An 18,522-nucleotide genomic window follows, 5' to 3' on the forward strand; every position below is an offset into this window, starting at 1 on the left:
TTCTATAACGCTTTTAATTCCTCATTAACAAAAACTGCTCCCTGTTTTAGTCGTCATCTGGTCAGTCCAAAAGTAATGACATTTAAATGGCAGCATCCCCAAAAGGTTCATGTCAGAGCGGATTAATGGTAATAGCGTTTAACTCCTGAAGTGCAAGCTATTTTCCACATTTTGCAGTTCCCCAAAGTGAGGTCCTCAACCACACTGCAGGGCCTTACCATGGGTCCCTGTAAAAATGCCTGCATAACCTGGTGCTGACAGACCTCTTACTCAAAAGACGGTGGTCCAGGCATTAGTTGTTTCCCGCCTGGACTATGGCAATGTTCTTTATTTGGGAGCTGATCTAGGAACCTTAAAAAAACTTCAGGTTGTGCAGAATGCGGCTGCATGACTTTTATGTCATGTTCCGCGGAGACCTCCCATCTCTCAATCACTCTATGACCTCCACTGGCTTAGGATTGCCAGTCGAATCAAGTTTAAGGCTCTCTGCTATGTATTTAAGATTAAACAAGGCACGGCCCCTAAATATCTACAAGAACTTATTCAAGCCTATCATCCTACTCGTTCCCTCAGATCTTCAGGTAAAGGTGATTTTGTGACCCCGAGATTTAGGTTGGTGAAGATGGGCGGTCGCGCATTTTCCCACCTTGGTCCTAAGCTCTGGAATGTCCTGCCTGTTGCTTTAAAAACTTAAACTAACTTTTCCCGTTTCCGCAAAGGACTTAAGACCTGGCTCTTTTGGCAATGATCTACGGCTGCCCTCCTTTCCCTCTTTTAATCTGTCCCTTGGCGCCGGGAAACCCACTACGGGTAGCTGCACGCCTTATAAGTTAAATAAATAATAATAATAAATAAGGGGCTCATTATTAGCCATCCTTCCATTTCTGAGTCAAACGTTCTAACACTCGGTTGAGTAGATGCCTTCCCTGTTTCATTTATCGAGCGTGCCCTGCAGATCAAATGACACTAATGTGTTCAAGCGTTTAACTCAGTGTGACTTTTATCAGTTTTACACACAAGCTTTTGCAGTGCTGTACCAAGTGCAAGTGCCTTCATCTTAAGAAGGATGAACTTTAAGATTGGCCCTGCACAGCGCTAGTGTCAACTGTACAATTAAACAGCACTAGCTCTTGAACAGTATGTGTTAGAAAGAAGATTCAAATGGTTCTGGGATCGGCTCCAGCAAACAGAACACAACCCAGAGGCCCAGTGAAATATGGAAAATCTCCTTCCCCGGTTGGAAAGAGTAGGTTTCAAGGTTTTATTAACTGTACAAATAATTTAAATATTTACAGTAACAAGCAAAAATACCGAGAACAGTAATTCTAAAAAAACTTCTTTGCTTGTTTAAAAAAAAAAAATATATATAAAAAATAAATTTAAAAAAAGGTGTACGTCTGTGCTAATTAAAATGATGATATAAAAAAACAGAATGAGGAAGAAGGATACAGCTCCCACAGTCTTAGTCCCGTTGATTGGCATTTCCCAGCCAGTGTATGCGTTGGGACAAGTCCATACTGTCTTCCATATGGGGGCGTGCGAGTGGCACTGTCGGTGAATCTGCGTGACGAGTGCACTCCAACTCTGATCAGTTGCTTTTGAAGTGAGCCTCCTGAGTGATGAAATGCTCTCATTATGGGTTTTTAGTGCAAAGCTAATTTGGTGAACGAATTACGCTGATCTCGCTAGAAACATAGTATTGGTGGTTGACAAACACAGGGCTGATGCTTCTGAGCATGTTGTTATGCTCTGATTGAGGCAGATCTGGCGCAGCAGTCGCCGGCGTTCATTCTTGAAATGAGGACAGCAACAGAGAAGGTGCAGCCAGGATTCCCTTTTGTACGTGCATTGCCTGCAGGATATGGAGTCCCCTCTTAGAGCCCGAGTAAGGATTTGATCTCTCTAGGATACTCAACGGCGCTTTTATTTGTGTTTCCTAGCGACAAGAAAACATCTATTTAATCCCATTTCTCTAAGCGCATTATTATTGCTGTGTTCTTTTTGCCTGTTCATTTTATGTGTTTATTTGTATGTTTTATACTAGAAAACACCTCTCCTTTTAAAGACTCTTGTCTATTATTAGTGACCTGCAGTGAAATCTTACTTCTGCCTCCATCTGTCTTCTCTTCACCTGGGGTTCTTTAGGCCACCATTCCTTCAGCCTCACACACGTACTACAAAAACCACCAGCAAGCAAGGTCTTGGGTGCAAACTGAAGGGGATAAATGGCAAACCATTATCTGTCATCATTAATGAAAGGCTGGCTATGCAATTAAGTAATTAAAGTGCTTTCTCCTCATTGGCACTGTTACTTGCTATATGCATGGAGAAAAAAAATGTTTACCTGTGGTTCTGATAAGTAAGGTGCTCACAAGCGCTGCTCGACCGATGAACAAAGCATGCGTCACATTAGTTACATTATGTAGCTCGCTCGCTCATGGGATAAACCTGGCCTGTCACATGTAGCTTCAAGAGGGTCTGGGCCATGCCAGAGTTTCAGGAAACCCACACATAATGCATGTTCAACCAATTACTCCAAATAGAATTTACATAGTAAGTAGTTTTCTAAAAAATAAAGCGGGACTGCAACTCACCTGGACCTACTTTGGACACCCGTGGCATAATCTGTGAACCCTGATAACCTTATATTACTTTTTGTATGTGCCAAAGCTGATGGTCTTAATTGTTTAATTCAACAGGTAATGTGGATTTAAGCAGAGCAGATACAAGAGGACATTATTCAAACTATATGAAAACAACAACGCCATTTAAAATATCATCAGTCCAAATAGATCTCCCCTTGGAATCTGAGAAGACGGCAACTTCTAAAGGACAACCATTGGCAAAAATCCACGATGAGCTGCAGGGAGAAAATAATGGCCAGTACCAAAGTGGCTTCAGAAGTCTAACACGTGATTGTTCAGATCAAGGAATTCCCATAACTGGGATGCCTGATAAATGTAATGAAACTGAGATTTCTGTGAGAAATGCTTTGGTATTTGCACACCGACAAAACAAAAAGCCAAACTGGACATGGTATAAATGTACTGAATGTGAGAAAGGCTTCAGACAGAGCATAGAGCTTACAAGACACATGAAAACACACGCGGGAGAGACTTTGCATCAGTGCACTCATTGTAAAAAGACTTTTACCAAAAGAAGTGCTTTCCATCGGCATCAAAGAACACATTCAGGAGAGAGACCGTATCACTGCAGTCAGTGTGACAAAAGTTTCAGTATGAAGTCGAACCTCAATATGCATCTCAGAACACATTCTGGAGAAAGACCTTATCAGTGCAGGTATTGTGAGCAGAGCTTCATTCGAAATGACCATCTTATTCTCCATGAGAGAACACACACGGGAGAGAGGCCCTATAAGTGTACTGAATGTGAGAAAAGCTTCAGTCAGAAAGTCAATCTGACTCGACATGAGAGAACACATCATGGAGAAAGGAGATGAGTGAGGCTTCCGCTGTCACATCTGAGCTGAACGCCCTCAAAGAACGGGATTGAATGTAGCATTTGTCTCCTCAAAACCTGCTTGGGAAAGGCACAGTCACTCCATGTGCTGTTTTAAATAAAACATAGCATCAATATATGTATAACATCAGGTAATTAACAAAGCCATGTGACGGTATTGAATTCCAAGCTCTGTTGGTGGAACTAAGGTGGCGTCTACAAAAAGCCTTCACTGAGCACAGGAAGCGTAAAAGAAACAGGGGCTATTATTTGTAGCACAAAATATCAATTTGAATGCTTATTATTCAACTCATGAACAACTGCAAGACCCTAACTCAGAGTGAGACCTTCTCAGACATCAGACATTAACCTAAGGAGAGGAAGAACATCAGTGTCATGATTGTGGGGAAGCACGAGTTTTAAGGCTACCTATTGTTACACCCGAAGTACACTCAGGAAAGGAATAACACCGGTGACTGAGATGATAGGATGAAGTACAGAACACTGGGTTATCACACACTGGCCCAAAAATGTATCTCATGTTTGTCATTAAACATGTAGAATATGGAATATACCTTGGAGACAATAACGTAGAAATGCAGCAAATGTGAAAAAGTAAAATAAACAGAATTCTCGAAATAGGTAAATTCACTGATCTCAAAGAACTCCTATTGGCTAATATTGTTGGTGAATATGAAGGGGGTTTTACATTGCTACTAAACTAGTACATCCAAGCATGTCCATAATTTAAATTAAAGCCATGAGTGATGACTTTGGTAAACTACTTTATGTCATCTACTATTGTGGGCAAAGTAGCAGTGGAGAAGTATGAAACTCCTCTCCCTGAACAGTGAAAAACCTGTGATGTGTTGGAATCGGGTTAGCAAGAGATAGTGAAATCTAAGATAGGCCAAGGTTCCTTTGACGGGTCTAAATTGTATGTGAACGCCAAGATATCTTTTTAATATGTGCTGCCATACTTCAAGGGAGAAGAGACTGGAGAGGAAATCCAGCAGCAGACATGTCCCTCTCTCCTCTGGAGTCACTAGTTGGACGCATTTGATAGGTGTGGTAATAAATGGTTCTATATGGATATCAGGAGCAGAAGTCAGTGATAATCTAGTCTGTTTGGGAACCCCTTGAATGACTAGCTCAGAAATAGTGGCATTTTAAGGTTTGGGCACAAATATTTGACTTAAAATAATTGCCATATATATAAGCCTTATTTGCCCCTTGTTTGGAAATTGTCCTCTGATACTGGGGAATAACCAGTTCAAATATACAATTAAGTAGGAAGGAGGTTGGCTTTATCTCAAATTCTGGAATGTGTTCTACTAAAGTTAAGGGAGGTAACCAGGAACTGCTCTAAAATGCTGCACTAGGAGAATGGGGCTAAAACTAGCATTATTATAAGTGTTGCTCATTTGGAGCTGGTGATGGGTGCCGCGCCATGCTTGGTCTTTTGCTTGGGTGTTTAGGAACCAGACGCAAGGTTCATATCGCTTGTGAAAAAGAGGTTTACAATAAAGATTTTTTGAGGCATAAACTGAAGGTGTAATATGTAATATAAACAATGTATAGGTATGAGTCAGAGAGTCCAGTGTATGTGTACAGAAGTAAGGGGGAATTTTCAGAGCCCAGTAAACCAGATGGCAAGATACACACACAGCAAAGGATGATCCCGAACCATTTACAAAATAACAGCAGGAGGTATTTTTGATCTATAATTGATCTACACTATTTAGGTATTTTTCTGTTAAGGAAAAAAGAAAATATAAAAAGTTTAATTAATAAATGATTCATGATTACCTGTATTATCACTTGTCTGCTATTATTGCACCCACTAAGCTTCACAACTTAATAGTATACGGTTTATAGAATATTCTGAAAATATCTCTGTGGGATCTCTGCACACATTGCATGGGATGATTTAGGAAGGTAGAATTAACTGCCTTGATATTTTGTATTGCTTGGGACAGAGTCCTTAATACCTCCAGGGAGAACACTTGAGGGTAAGCTATTGGCTGGGATTCACAAGAGCAAACCCTGTTGAAGTTGTGAAATTTACTCGTGCAGTGACTTTAGAAAATGACAAGATGTTTTTGGTTCCAGTTCAAGGAAAAGGGGTGAAGTACTTTGGAATAACAATAAATTCAAGGTATCATGATTAATTGTCAGAATTTTACTTGAAACAGAATCTCTTCCGTTGAGTAACAAAGCACACACCTTAGTTTCAATTCAACGTAGACGTTACTTTGAAATCACTTGAATTCTTATTGATAGATTCCTGCTAACGGAGAAAGACAGACTGAGGAATGACTAATTCTACTGACTAACCAACTCACTCCCGGACACACTATAAGAATACTACCAGAAGGACAAAAAAGTGACAAAGACTTCCTGGCCAATGTTCAAGGTGATCCCTATCAATCAATACATAAAAAGCTCAGACAAGGAGAATGTTTTTATCCAGATTAGTACATATGGTAGAGCATTTGATGAAAATGCCCCCAAAAGAGAGTATTCTCAATAGTTTTTTTTATGATGCACAGACTATTATGCGCAAACTATTTGAACAACATTCTCTACCTATATAAATCAAAATGTGCTATACGTCACATATAAATAAACACCCAAGAAGCTGGCCAATGGACAAAGGCATGCCACAGTCAAAGATTCAAAACATATCAAAATGTATTAATTATCAATTCACATTATAGTGTTTTAAATTGGCAATAAAAAGGAGACAGAAGACATCCCACACCACACTCACGCAGCCATTTATATCAACAGACTCATAACCGTACATACTCGTACGTTCTGAAACTCAGGAATCCAGCTATACTCACAGCAACAAGACAGTACATAAATAGGTGGACCTCAATATCCAGGAGGTGATAACATTAATGGTGATGTTTTTAGTACAGATAATCCTTTTTAGGATGACAGCATATATACCACCAGCCTTCACATTCAGTTTGGGCAATTGGCGCAGGCAGAAACATAGGTCATAGGTTTAACATGGTCCACAAGAGTATTGCTTGCAACGCCGACACGCGTTTCGGTGTATGACCTCTTGTGGGTCTCACCTTCCTCAGGGCGTGTATATCCGAGGTAGTGGCAGTGGGATGTCCCCTCTGTATGAGTGCACAGATTATTATGGACATTACAGTGAAGGTTCAACAGATGCGTAAGATTTGTTGAAGACTGACACTCCTCAGCAGGTCCCTTTTGGCACCTTTGATTTTGTCCCAATATCAAGGGCGTTTGTTTTGAAAGAGTGGCCCACAGATTGTTGTTGGATTGATCTGGCCATCTTAGTTATGAAAATCAAGATTTTTGTATAATCTAATGGCGCTAGCCCTGAAAATCTTATCATGTAATTGGGAGAAGCAGCACTGCCATAGGGTGCTGTCACAACTCCTTTGATGCATGTAGGTCAAGCATGTATATAACATGCGACTTAAGACAGCACGCTGATTCAGAGAGTTATGCCTGCAAACTCTGGGGTGTGTGTTAGTGGCTCTTGTAACTGGAAATTCTACCAGTTTAAGGTGTCTTGTCTCATACAAGCTGGCATTTCAAATGTTGTGAATGCCTTTAAAGATGTACGTGTGGGCATTCACAACTTACATTTATCGCTCTTTAAAAAAAATGCCCAATTCAAGAGCGTCATAGTGGGGCAATAAGGGTGGGGAAAAAAACTAACCACCCTCCTCTATTTAGGATTTGTTAACCTAGACAAATGTTTTCTACGTGCTCCATAGAAAAGGGAAGAGTAAAGCGCAACAAAATATCCTCCATAACCTGTTCTTGTGCGTTTTCTACTCTGCAGTTAATCCTTTGTTTTTGGTTTAGCTTTGACAGGCATAGACAAGCTGAAAGTATTATTTACCTATCTGTAATCCAAATAGATCTACACTTTAGATATATGCCTATCTCTGTGGGGAATTTTAACATTTGGCGAATATTACACATTACCATAAGAAGTTGAAAACATAAAGGGCTGATTCACAAAAGTAAACGTACACTTTTATGTAAGTTAAGTTTGCTATTTTCTTGGTATTCAAAAACTGCAGGTTTAATTTTACCAATAGTAATTTTACGACCGCAGGGACTTCACTGTCTGGACGGAGAACGGCACACATAAAAAGATAGGACAGGCCAATCTTCTTACGTTCGGAGTCTCCGCCACGAATGCAGCAGCTCGACAATGGTAAAATTACTATTAGTAAATTAAAATGATAGTTTTTGAATACCAAAGTAATAGTAAACCTACACAAAAATGTAAGTTTACTTTTATGAATCAGGCCAATTGTGTTGAATATGTTGCCCTTTTCTCTAAGTTGTAGAACTCTAGCAGCCCAGAACTTATGATTCATTCCAAATCCTAGAGGGGATGATGAAATAAGTGACCCCTTGAAGCTGCTCAGGTGCATACCCGTCCAGAACAATACGGTGATATGAACCTTGTTTTGTAAGACAGTGATTCTAATCCATTATCTCGCTCAGATGAGATATATTTGAAACAATATCACTCAATAGTAGTACAAAAAGAATAGTAATTTAACTTATGTAGTAGTTTAGTCTCAGAAACTTTTTACAAAACATTTTACGAAACACGTACACTTACACTAGTGGGATGATGTCTTGAGTAATGCCATTTAAGATGTCATTAGTGATGTAATGTCACTGACCATGTCATGAGTGATGTAATATGTGAGTTCATAAGCAGTGCATTGCGGGGGTGTAAGTTCTAGTTAGCTCAGGTTACCATAACTGTTGAATTTCACTGGTTTTGTATGAGAGAAATATGACCCTAACTATAATGGCTCTGTAACCTTTATTTTTTCAGTGAAATCAGCCTAGGGAGGTGGGCGGTGCAGCCCCCTCCCCATTGTATAATGGCTGGGTCCCAGGGGTGTAGGGTTCCCGGGGCAGAGAGTCCGTGCTTCTCCCCTCCCCATAGTATAATGGCAGGGAAGTTGTGAGGCAAGTGCAGCACATAAAAGTTACATTATTTAGTAAAGGACGGGCAAGCTGAAATTTGTATGGCAGTGGTAGAAAACGAAAGGCTTTTTGTCAGCAAATAACACTGGGTGCACAACCAATAGTAGACACACTGGATAATAATTAGCATATAAGGTGGTGCAACTGGGTGAGTGGAGAGCCCTAGAACCACTCAATAATTAGTAGCAAAACTACCAACTTGTAAGGATTGCAGGTATACCCAATGCACTCAAAAGTAAATCATATGTTATGTAACAATCAAACACATATACAATGAACAAAGCGAAATGTAGGAATCTCCAGTGGGAGAGTGGTCCGATGGAGTCCTTTATTCATTAAAACAGCCAGCCGACACGTGTTTCATCGCTATTGCGAATCCTCAGGGCTATATATGGCTGTGTAACACCAGAAGGTCCCTCAGCTGGTGATACTTCCGACCCAGCCGGGCCCGTGACCGTAGGCGAAGCAATGACAGGGAAGAAGCTGCCACTCCCTGTGTATGGTGATTAATAGTTGTCCCGGTCTAGTGTGTTGGATCCCAACGACAACTTCATATAAGACGTGTTTGAGCGTTAGTGAATTTCAATTAAAAGTCTCACGGGGCTTCACGCTGCTGTTGGGCAGCCACGAGTCGGGTACGACTCACTTTGTGTGAAGACGAAATGCCCAATTCTGGTATGAGGTGCAGCACTGCCGCGTACTTCTCGTGGGTTGTGTTCCTGGTTGGTTGTATGGCAGTGGTGATCGGGCATATTCTATTCATAGGTACATTTTGTGGATACAGAATGTGCACCGAGCACCTCTGCAATGCAAACTAAATTTATCAGCAGATTCGGAGTACTCTATTAAATAAAGTAACATATTCTTACCTGGTTCCAGCTTGATGATCCGAACCTCCACCTCACGCTGCCAAGCATAGATATGCATACTGGGTAATAGCATCACAGCCAATCCAAGCACCGCTATCATGCTACGTTTAACTCAAAACAGCATAAGAGCTAACACCCCTCCATACACGGCCAAAGGCCATGCGCAGCGTGGGGTTGGCTGCCTGCCGGGTGCTTTGGAGGCAAGTCATTTGAGATGTCATGAGTGATGTAATAAATAATGCCTTAGAACACGTCATGAGGATGTAATATTTGAGGTCATAAGCAGCACGTGGCGGGGGCACAAGTTCATCGTCCGGTAGCCATTGCCCTGGTGGGACTCGCTGTCCCAGGGTATACCACACAAAACTGCTCTCAGTTGACTTCAGGAAGAGGCCAGCTCTTGGTAAGTCCGCTATACCTTCTTCTCCGGTGGTACTGGACGCTGACCATCTCTTTGCCCTCATGCTGGGAGCTCTAAAAGGCAAAATCTGCACTTGTACTTGCCCGCCTACAGCCTGAGCCGCGAGCAGGAGATAATACTGGAATTTCTGGAATCTCTTTATCTTTGTCATTGGTGGAACGTTGGATAGGATTCCCCACACTTACAACTAGTAAGGCTATGTGTCCTATGACACTGCAAGGGAACGATTTACCACCAAAATGTACTGGTAATTGACGCCATCTTCTTTGACTCCAGGCCGGTTCTTTTCCGTTCTCTTTTGAATTGATCTGAGTTAAAGGGAGTTACACCAAAACTGACTGCATTACACTTTATTGTTGTTGATCACAATACTTTGTTTTATGCTGATTTATGTTGTCTTTTGCAATTGCAGTACACATTTAATGAATATAAAGTGCAGAGTGACATTTTAGGAGTTTTGTGCAAGCAGATTTGGGGCTAAATATGTCACAGTTCTTTGTTTTAACATGGGTAAACGGAAGGCTTCAGATGCTGGGGCATGTATGGGAAAAATATCAAAGATCAGGAGAAGCGAAGAAGAGCGTACCACTCTAGCCGAGATCGATGACTTAATTGAAGAGGTAGAGTTGATACTAAGGACCTCATTACGATGTCAGGCGGAAAGCCTCCGCCCGACAGTCGGAATGTCCTAGACAGTATCGGAACTTTTCTGACCGACTTGGTCAGTTTACAATCCACCCGACTGATTACGATGTTCGCGGTCGGATTGTAATCCTCGATGTCCTTCCAAATCGGCTCCGATTGGCTCTCAGGGAAGTGGTGTTGGTCGGAACCACATCGTGCAGCTCTACGGACAGTGTTTCTGACCGACTGATTATGATGTCTATTTCCAACAGCCTTTCCGAGTCGGTCTGTCCGACATGAAAAGGCTGTCGGAGAGTGACTTTGGAGCCCCTAGCAGGGCCCCCTTCATCCTGCAGCCTCCGGTTGGGGACCGAGGGGGTACATAAGGGACCCTCCTGTAAAATCTTGTACTTTGTGGCTGGCACCATGAGGTGCCTGCCACAGGGTGCAGGGTTTTACACACACACACACACCCCATTTCCCCATAGGACAGGGGCGGCTCCTCCATTAGGGCAGAGGGGCATCGCCCCAATGCTTTCTCGCAATGCGAGAAGCTGAATCATAAAATGGTAAAACTACCATTTTATGCGAGAAAGCAGAAGTGCCTGGTTGTGGGCGGGATGGTCTGCTGGAAAGCAGGGAAGGCGTGGCTAGGCCAATGCTGTGGGCCCCTCTAGGGGCTGACCAAACCAGTCATGCACACTCTTCCTTTTCTCTGTGTAGGCTGCATGCAGCCCACATAGAGCAAATGGCCTCCCCAAGGCGCCCAGCGGGGTGCCGTCTGCATCAATCACAACGCTGCCATTGCAGCGTTGTGATTGGCTTATGGGAGGGGAAGGAGGCTGCCTGTGGGTGGCGGCTTCCTGTTCAGGAGAGCAGCAGGAAAATGTGGGTGTCAGTGTGCATTGCTATAGCTAGGTATACATTTTTTTCGCAGGAAGTGAGCATAACTATACGATTGATGATTATTTGGCTGTTCTTTAAAAAAAAAATGGCAGTACCATGCAGATTTGGAGCATTGCAAGAGGAATTGATAAGAGATCAAATCATCATGCTGATTAATAACAAGAGAGTACAAGAGAGGTTATGGGCCATGGGAGATGGTACATTAAGCAAAATGTTGGCGGTTGTTAGGAAAGCAGAAGTGTCATTGAGGTGTGCTAAGGCTGCTTTGGGTGATAGTAAAGAACATGATCATGTGTGTGTTGTCTATAACAAGAAAAGTGCAAGATCTGTTAAAAAGAATGTTGAAGGAAAAGAAGTTAAGGAACCTAGAAAATATTCTGCTCCAGCAAAAGTGGAGTATGGGCGGGAAGGACAAAAAGGGTTAAGTTGCTATAGAGGTGGTAGTCAGGAACACCTTGCTAACAGTATACAGTGCAGAGCAAAGTATCAGAAGTGTTCAATTTGTGGGCTAATTGGACATTATGCACGTGTGTGTAGGAGGAGAGGTAGAAGGGAAAGAGTTCAGTGTGTGACAGACAGAAAGAAAGAAGGTTCATCGGAGGAAGAGCGGTCCAATGAAGAGGATGCTCATCCTATAATAGTAAATTATGTAATTTTGGATATAGAAGATCATGGAAAAACAAGCCAAAATGTGAAGTGATCGTGGCTGGAGTTCCTGTAATTCTTGTGGCTGATTCAGGATCACCGTTCACTGTCATTAATCTGGAGATGTGGAAGGAAAAGAATAATAGAGTGATTGGTAGTGAGTTAAAAAATGTGAGATTAAGCCAGAAAGTATTACTGGGGAGGCAATTCCCATGGTGGGGTGCAGAGATGTGTCTTTTGTATTTAAAGGAAGAAAAGCTGAGGGGAGAATGTATGTGGCTGAACATGAGGGTGCAGTTCCAGTGAATTTTAAAGTTAGAAATGTTCCTTTTGTGGTTCGTGGGGAGATGGAAAAGGAATTGATCAGGTTGAAGGAGGCAGGTGTGATAGAACAAATAGAGTCATCTGATTGGATGTCACTGGTCGTGGTGGCCAGGAAGCCCAATGGGAGAATTAAACTTTGTGTGGATTTGAGGGGTGTGAATCGGTAAATTCAGGTTGACAAATATCCGTTGACAAAAATTGGAGAGTTATTGGTAAAAACAAAGGGAATGAGCTGGTTTTCAACGGTGGACTTATTGTCGGCATATCAACAAGTTCAACTTCTTGAGGAAAGCAGGAAGATTACAGCGTTTGTTACACCATTTGGATACTTTCAGTATGGTAGGATGCCATTTGGATTGGCTTCGGCGGCCTCAGTGTTCCAGAGATTGATGTGTGAAATTCTGAAGAATATCAGTAGAGTTGTGTATTTTCAGGACAATGTACTCATTATGGGGGAGAACAAGAAGATGCATGATCAAAGATTGAAGAAAGTCATGAAAGTTTTAGAAAAGAAGGGGTTAACAGCTGAATTTTCGAAATGTCTATTTGCACAGAAGAAAGTGACTTATCTTGGTCATGTAATCAGTAAGGATGGTATTTCACCAAAGAAAGTATTGCTTGAGGCTTTAAGAGATGCTCAGGAACCTGAAAACAAGGATCAAGTGCGCTCATTTCTTGGGCTTGCTGATTTTATTCGAAATTTGTAAGACATTTTGCAGAAAAACGTATGATTTGAGACAAATTTTGAAAAATCAAAACAAATTTGAGTGGAGTGAAAAGTGTAAGGAAAGTTTTGAGTTGATAAAAAAAGAAATTTGTAATGGAGCACCTATTCAGGAGTAGGATCCAAATATACGTAGCATACTTACTATGGATGCGAGTGGGAAAGGATTGGGTGCAGTGTTAACTCAATGTGAAAGTGGTGGGAAAGAAGTTGTAATTGGGTGTGCGTCGAGAAGTGTTACTAAAACAGGACTTCTCTACCTGTGAGCAAAGTCAAATAGGGCTGGTAGTCACTGATGAATACCAACGAAACCTGAAACTCTGTTCTTCCAACAAATTGATACAAAACCTTCAAATACAAAACCTATCAAATTTTATTTATTCATTTTAGTTTTACAATTTGAAGTAAAAACATAATATAGACTTTTTTTCAAGCACATCCTACATCACACTTACACATGTGTTCAACCCAACAGAAACATACCCACACAAACTCATATTTCCTACACAATCAGGGCTCAGTATTTGACAACATAGGTATTCAATGCAGTTCATTAATTTGTGTATCTAGCGAGTTGGCCTCCATCAATTCTATTCACTGTCTGAGACCACAAAGTTATATTTTCATCTATATTAAGTGTGTGGGGATATGTGTGATGTCGTGTATATATATATATATATATATATATATATATATATATATATATATATATATATATATATATATATATATATATATATATATATACACCTATGTTGTCAAATACTGAACCCTGATTGTGTAGGACGTATGAGTATGTGTGGGTATGTTTCTGTTTGGTTGAACGCATGTGTGAGTGTGATATAGGATGTTTGATGTTTTGTACTTGAAGGTTTTGTATCGATTTGTTGGAAGGACAGATTTCAGGTTTGGTTGATATTCATCAGTGACTACCAGCACTATTTGACTTTGCTTTCAGGTAGAGAAGTCCTGTTTTGATTAGCTATCTACTTTCCCCTGTTTTCTCTACCTGTTATTTGCTTCAGGGCCCCCCTTCTGTTAGTGGTCGAGAAGTCTTACACCTGCTGAAGAGATCAATTCAGTAATTGAAAGAGAGAATCTTGCATGTGTAGGGGCAATGGAACATTTTAGAGCTTTTGTGTGGGGTATAAAGTTTGAAGTCAGAAGTGATAAAAAAGTAAAGTAAAGTCCACATTTGTAAAGCGCACAATCACCCGTAAGGGTCTCTAGGCGCTGGGGGCCGTCGGGAAGATTAAGCGAGCTATTGCCCAGAGTCACATGGTGCTGGGCTAACCTGCCGCCGGAGCCGGGGATCGAACCGTGGTCCCCAGATTCCAGCGTCAGTCGCCCTGGCCGCGGCGCCACACCTCTTCCAGAAGTGATCACAAGCCTTTAGTGAATTTACTCACTACTGAGGGGCTAGAGAAGGCACCAGCGAGGATTGGCAGGCTTTTGATGAGATTGGAGGATTATAACTATAAGATTAAGCATGTGCCTGGTGTGCAGAACAAAGTGGCAGACTGTTTGAGTCGCATGCCATTACCCATTAAGGAAGTTCAGAAAAATGTGTGGGATGATTACCAAATTGCATTTACAGATTTTGTTTTTGTAAACAAACTTTATTCAGTTTTCCTTTACCAAACTCATGAGCTTCCATAGTTCTTTTGCATATTACATTCAGGTATACAGTATTGTATCTATTTAAGGATATAGTATGTCATATCCGCAACCCGGTCTACTCCGTCCAGGTCTTCATCTCCAGCTTCTTCAGTATTATTGTCCATCAAGTACGTTTATCTAAGCCGTTACAACCTTTAACTCTATCCCGGAGGTCAAGTCCACGCTGCTCTAAGGTTGTTCATAGTCTGACTCCTCCCCTCCCCTAATAAGGCCACTAAAAAAACAACTCCACCCTTCCCTGTTCCCCTCTCCATCCCCTCTTCCTCCCTCCCCTCAGACATGTCGCTCTCCCCCATATCTCTCTTGTCGCCCAGCATGCATTGCTACCACCCTATTGAAATCCTTATGTCAGTAATCAGGGTTCCATCTAGGGGGATGCTCTCACATCAATCGTCCCACCCAACATCCGTCCCACCTACGCTCCAGAGGCAATGTCCCAGAGCTGGAGGGTGAGTCCCCCGCCTGCAGAAGGTCAGTCGTCATCATCAGTCGGGCTCTTAAGCAGGTCCACCATCGCTACCCAGGCCCCTAGCCGTTTCCAGTAATTTATTATTGTTAGTTCTCCGGGCCATTTGTAGTCGGAAAATCCCCTCACAATCCGCCCACTTTATAAATTCCCGCAGCCATCGGGCTGTGTTAGGGGTAGTGACCGCTTCCCAATGACTAGTAATCTCCCTTTTAGCTAGGACTAGTCCTAAATCTAAGAATTTACTGGTGATCTTGTTACGGGCAGTGTGGGGAAACCATTGTAGCCGGCAAACACCGGGAGTCAGCTGCAAATCCCTATCTGTCACCTCCTTTAGTCTGGACAGGACCTCCCCCAAAAACCTGTGTAACAGTGGACATTCCCAGAGCATGTGCACAAACGCAGCATCTTCCAGTTTGCACCGCGGACAGGCTGTGTGGGATCCGAAAAACTCATTGATTTTGAGAGGAGTGAGGTATGCCCGATGGAACACGTAAAATTGTATTAGCTGGAATCTCGCGTTCTGGGAGCATTTCCATGCCCGGTCCATCAACATCTTCCACTGCTTTTCCTCTATAGGTGTCCCCAGATCCGCCTCCCATTTAATACGCAGCCCCTCTAAGGGAGTTCTAGACCCCTGTGTAACTCTCACCAAATTGCGTTTATAGATGATGAGGGGTTGGATTTGATTAGTAATGAGGAGTGGAAAGGCGAGCATGCAAAGGATGATTTGTTGCAAAAAGTGAAAGAATGTATTTTAAAGGGTTGGGATGTTAGGAAGCCTGACCAAAGTGAGATAGGAAGTTTTGGGGAAGTATGGAATGGGTTGGGAGTGGAATCTGATCCAGTGGTAAGAGGAGGGAAAGGTGTTCTCCCTAAGGGTTTGAGAGAGGAAGTGATGGATTTGTGTCATGAGGGACATTTTGGAATTGTAAGGACTAAGAAGAGAGTGAAATCTTTTTATTGGTGGCCAGGTGTGGATCTTGATGTTGAGAGAAGAGTGAGGGACTGTATACAGTGTATCTGTTCGGACAAAAGTATACATACTCTTAAGACCTTCATTGATACTTGTTGAATGTACCAAGATGGTGTCGGACATGTTAGCTGTGGATTGTGTGGGTCCCATTAAGTCTGAATCAGGAGGAAGTAAGTTTATTATCGTGTTGGTGGATTATTTCAGTAAGTGGGTTAAGTTGGAAGTTGTGGAAAGAGCGGATGTGGACCCAGTGGGGAGATTTTTGGAGGATGTTTTTTTAAAGGAAGAGTTGCCTAAAAAATTGCGGAGTGACAATGGAGCACATTTTACAGCAAATAAGGTGGAGGATTCCCTGAAAAGGAATGGCGTGCAGCATGTGAAGACATCAGTGTATCATCCAGTAGGAAATGGTGCTTTAGAAAGATGTAGGGCCATATGTAGGTAAATGGCATTTACTGAATCGTAAATACCGAATTTTACCGATTCGGTATTTACAAATTGGTAAATGCCATGTAGGTAATTATTCGGTAACAATTACCGAATCGTTAAGATTCGGTAATTACCGAATCGGTATTTACCGATTCGGTAATTACCATTGATTCCTATGGGCCTTGAGGCCCATAGGAATCAATGGCAATTACCGAATCGGTAAATACCGATTCGGTAAAATTACCGATTTGTCAAGGGGGACAGGGTGTCACTTTGACACCCTGTTGCACCCCTGATACTGGCTTGTGTGCCATGTGGCCTGAGGGCATGTATGTGTGCCACATCGCACAGGTGTACATGCACAGATGTGCATGTACACTGGAATTCGTTATTTATCATGCAATAGTATTTCATGGTAAACAACGAATTCCTATGGGCCTGTGGCACTGTTTCCAGTGCCACCTACATCCCATATTACCGATTCTGTACATTTACCGATTCGGTAATTTACAGATTCGGTAAATTTACAGAATCGGTAATTATCTGGCCCCCTACATCTGAGACTACAAATACCGGTCGGTATTTGCCCACCTGCATATGGCCCGTAATCGTGTGATCAAAGGTACTATTCAAATTGCATGTGAAAACAAAAAGAAATGGGAAGTAGAGTTGAAGAAAATGTTGTGGGGATATAGGATGACACCGAGTCTGACTGGTTTTAGTCCTTTTGTGTTAATGCGTGGTAGGGAGCCATTTTCAAAAGATAGTATTGGGTGGATGTGTAGTTCACGACAAGTGGTCCCCAGACGAAGTCAAGAAGAATATTTTTAAAGCACAATGTGTGTATAAAAATAATTTTAGTTTAAGGAACTCAAGGAAGGAGGACATGTTATAGGTGGGAGAATGGGTTAGTGTGAAAATGGTGGGCAGAGTTTCAAAAGGTCAGAGTGCATTTTCAGAGCCATTAAGGGTGGTGGAGTGTTTTAAAAGTTCTGCAAGGTTAAGGGATGATCGTGTTTGGCATATGAGTCGTATTGCTAAGAGTAAGAATTGTGAGGGGAAGGAAAGAGGAGGAGAGGACATGCTGGATTTGAATGCTTGGTTGTGGGTGGATGAGGTGGATGATGAGTCCGTGTGTGTTCAATCTGAATTGGAAGTTGATGAAGGAGAAGGGGTTGTTCAGGATTGTGATGATGTGGGTTTGAGGAGGTTGGGCAGATTGGGAAGAATCATCCACACTGAGAGCAGATTGAAAGATCAAGTCTTAAATTGATTTTTGCATTTGCAACATTTGTTGTCTCCTTTGTATTTATCTTCAGTAATTATATTGTATATAGTTCTAAGTTTTGTTTTTATTATTACACTGTTTCTGTTTTTCACATTGTAGCTGGGAGGGAAGTGTGTGGTGTTGCTATGTTCTTTTGTGGAATATGATGGTGTCACTATGAGGTATGTAGAACGTTTTGTTAATTGGGTTCTTGGGGTGGCAGTTGATGTTTAAGCCTGGATATTATGGGTTGTGCTTTGTTTCCCTGCTGAAGCGGGGTTGAGAATAAAGATACTCTTTACTTCAACATTGCGTGACGATATCATTATACTACAATACCTTCCCATCCTGTTATTCATTATTCCTTTTTTAGGTACTCGAGCCTAGCGGCAGCGCGCATTCACTACTCGCTCTCCGAGGCATGCAGTAGTCAAGTATGCTGTGGAAGACTTGCCTTCTCTCCACTCACATTTTTGATTGGCTGGTGTCATTGTCTTTGGTAAATGCTGGCTTCCGATTGATCGTCAGGCTTTCTTTTTGTTTTCACATGCAATTTGAATAGTATCTTTGATCACACAATTAAATCTTTCGACAGCACCATTTCCTGCTGGATGATACACTGATGTCTTCACATGCAACACGCCATTCCTTTTCAGGGAATCCTCCACCTTATTTGCTGTAAAATGTGCTCCATTGTCACTCTGCAATTTTTTAGGCAACTC

General features: G+C 42.0%; 1 protein-coding gene across 1 annotated transcript in view; it reads left to right on the plus strand.

Moving 5' to 3' along the window:
• The window catches only part of LOC144769988 (uncharacterized), a 240,104-nt gene that overhangs the window by 53,160 nt on the left and 168,422 nt on the right, over nt 1-18,522 (plus strand). The window contains exons 7-8 of the mRNA XM_078654184.1: nt 2,700-3,457; nt 12,693-12,961. Of these exons, the coding sequence (XP_078510310.1) occupies nt 2,700-3,457; nt 12,693-12,961 (1,027 nt within the window). The remainder of the gene's footprint in view (nt 1-2,699; nt 3,458-12,692; nt 12,962-18,522) is intronic.

The sequence above is a fragment of the Lissotriton helveticus genome, chromosome 7, assembly GCF_964261635.1.
Source record: "Lissotriton helveticus chromosome 7, aLisHel1.1, whole genome shotgun sequence".
NCBI lineage: Eukaryota > Metazoa > Chordata > Amphibia > Caudata > Salamandridae > Lissotriton > Lissotriton helveticus.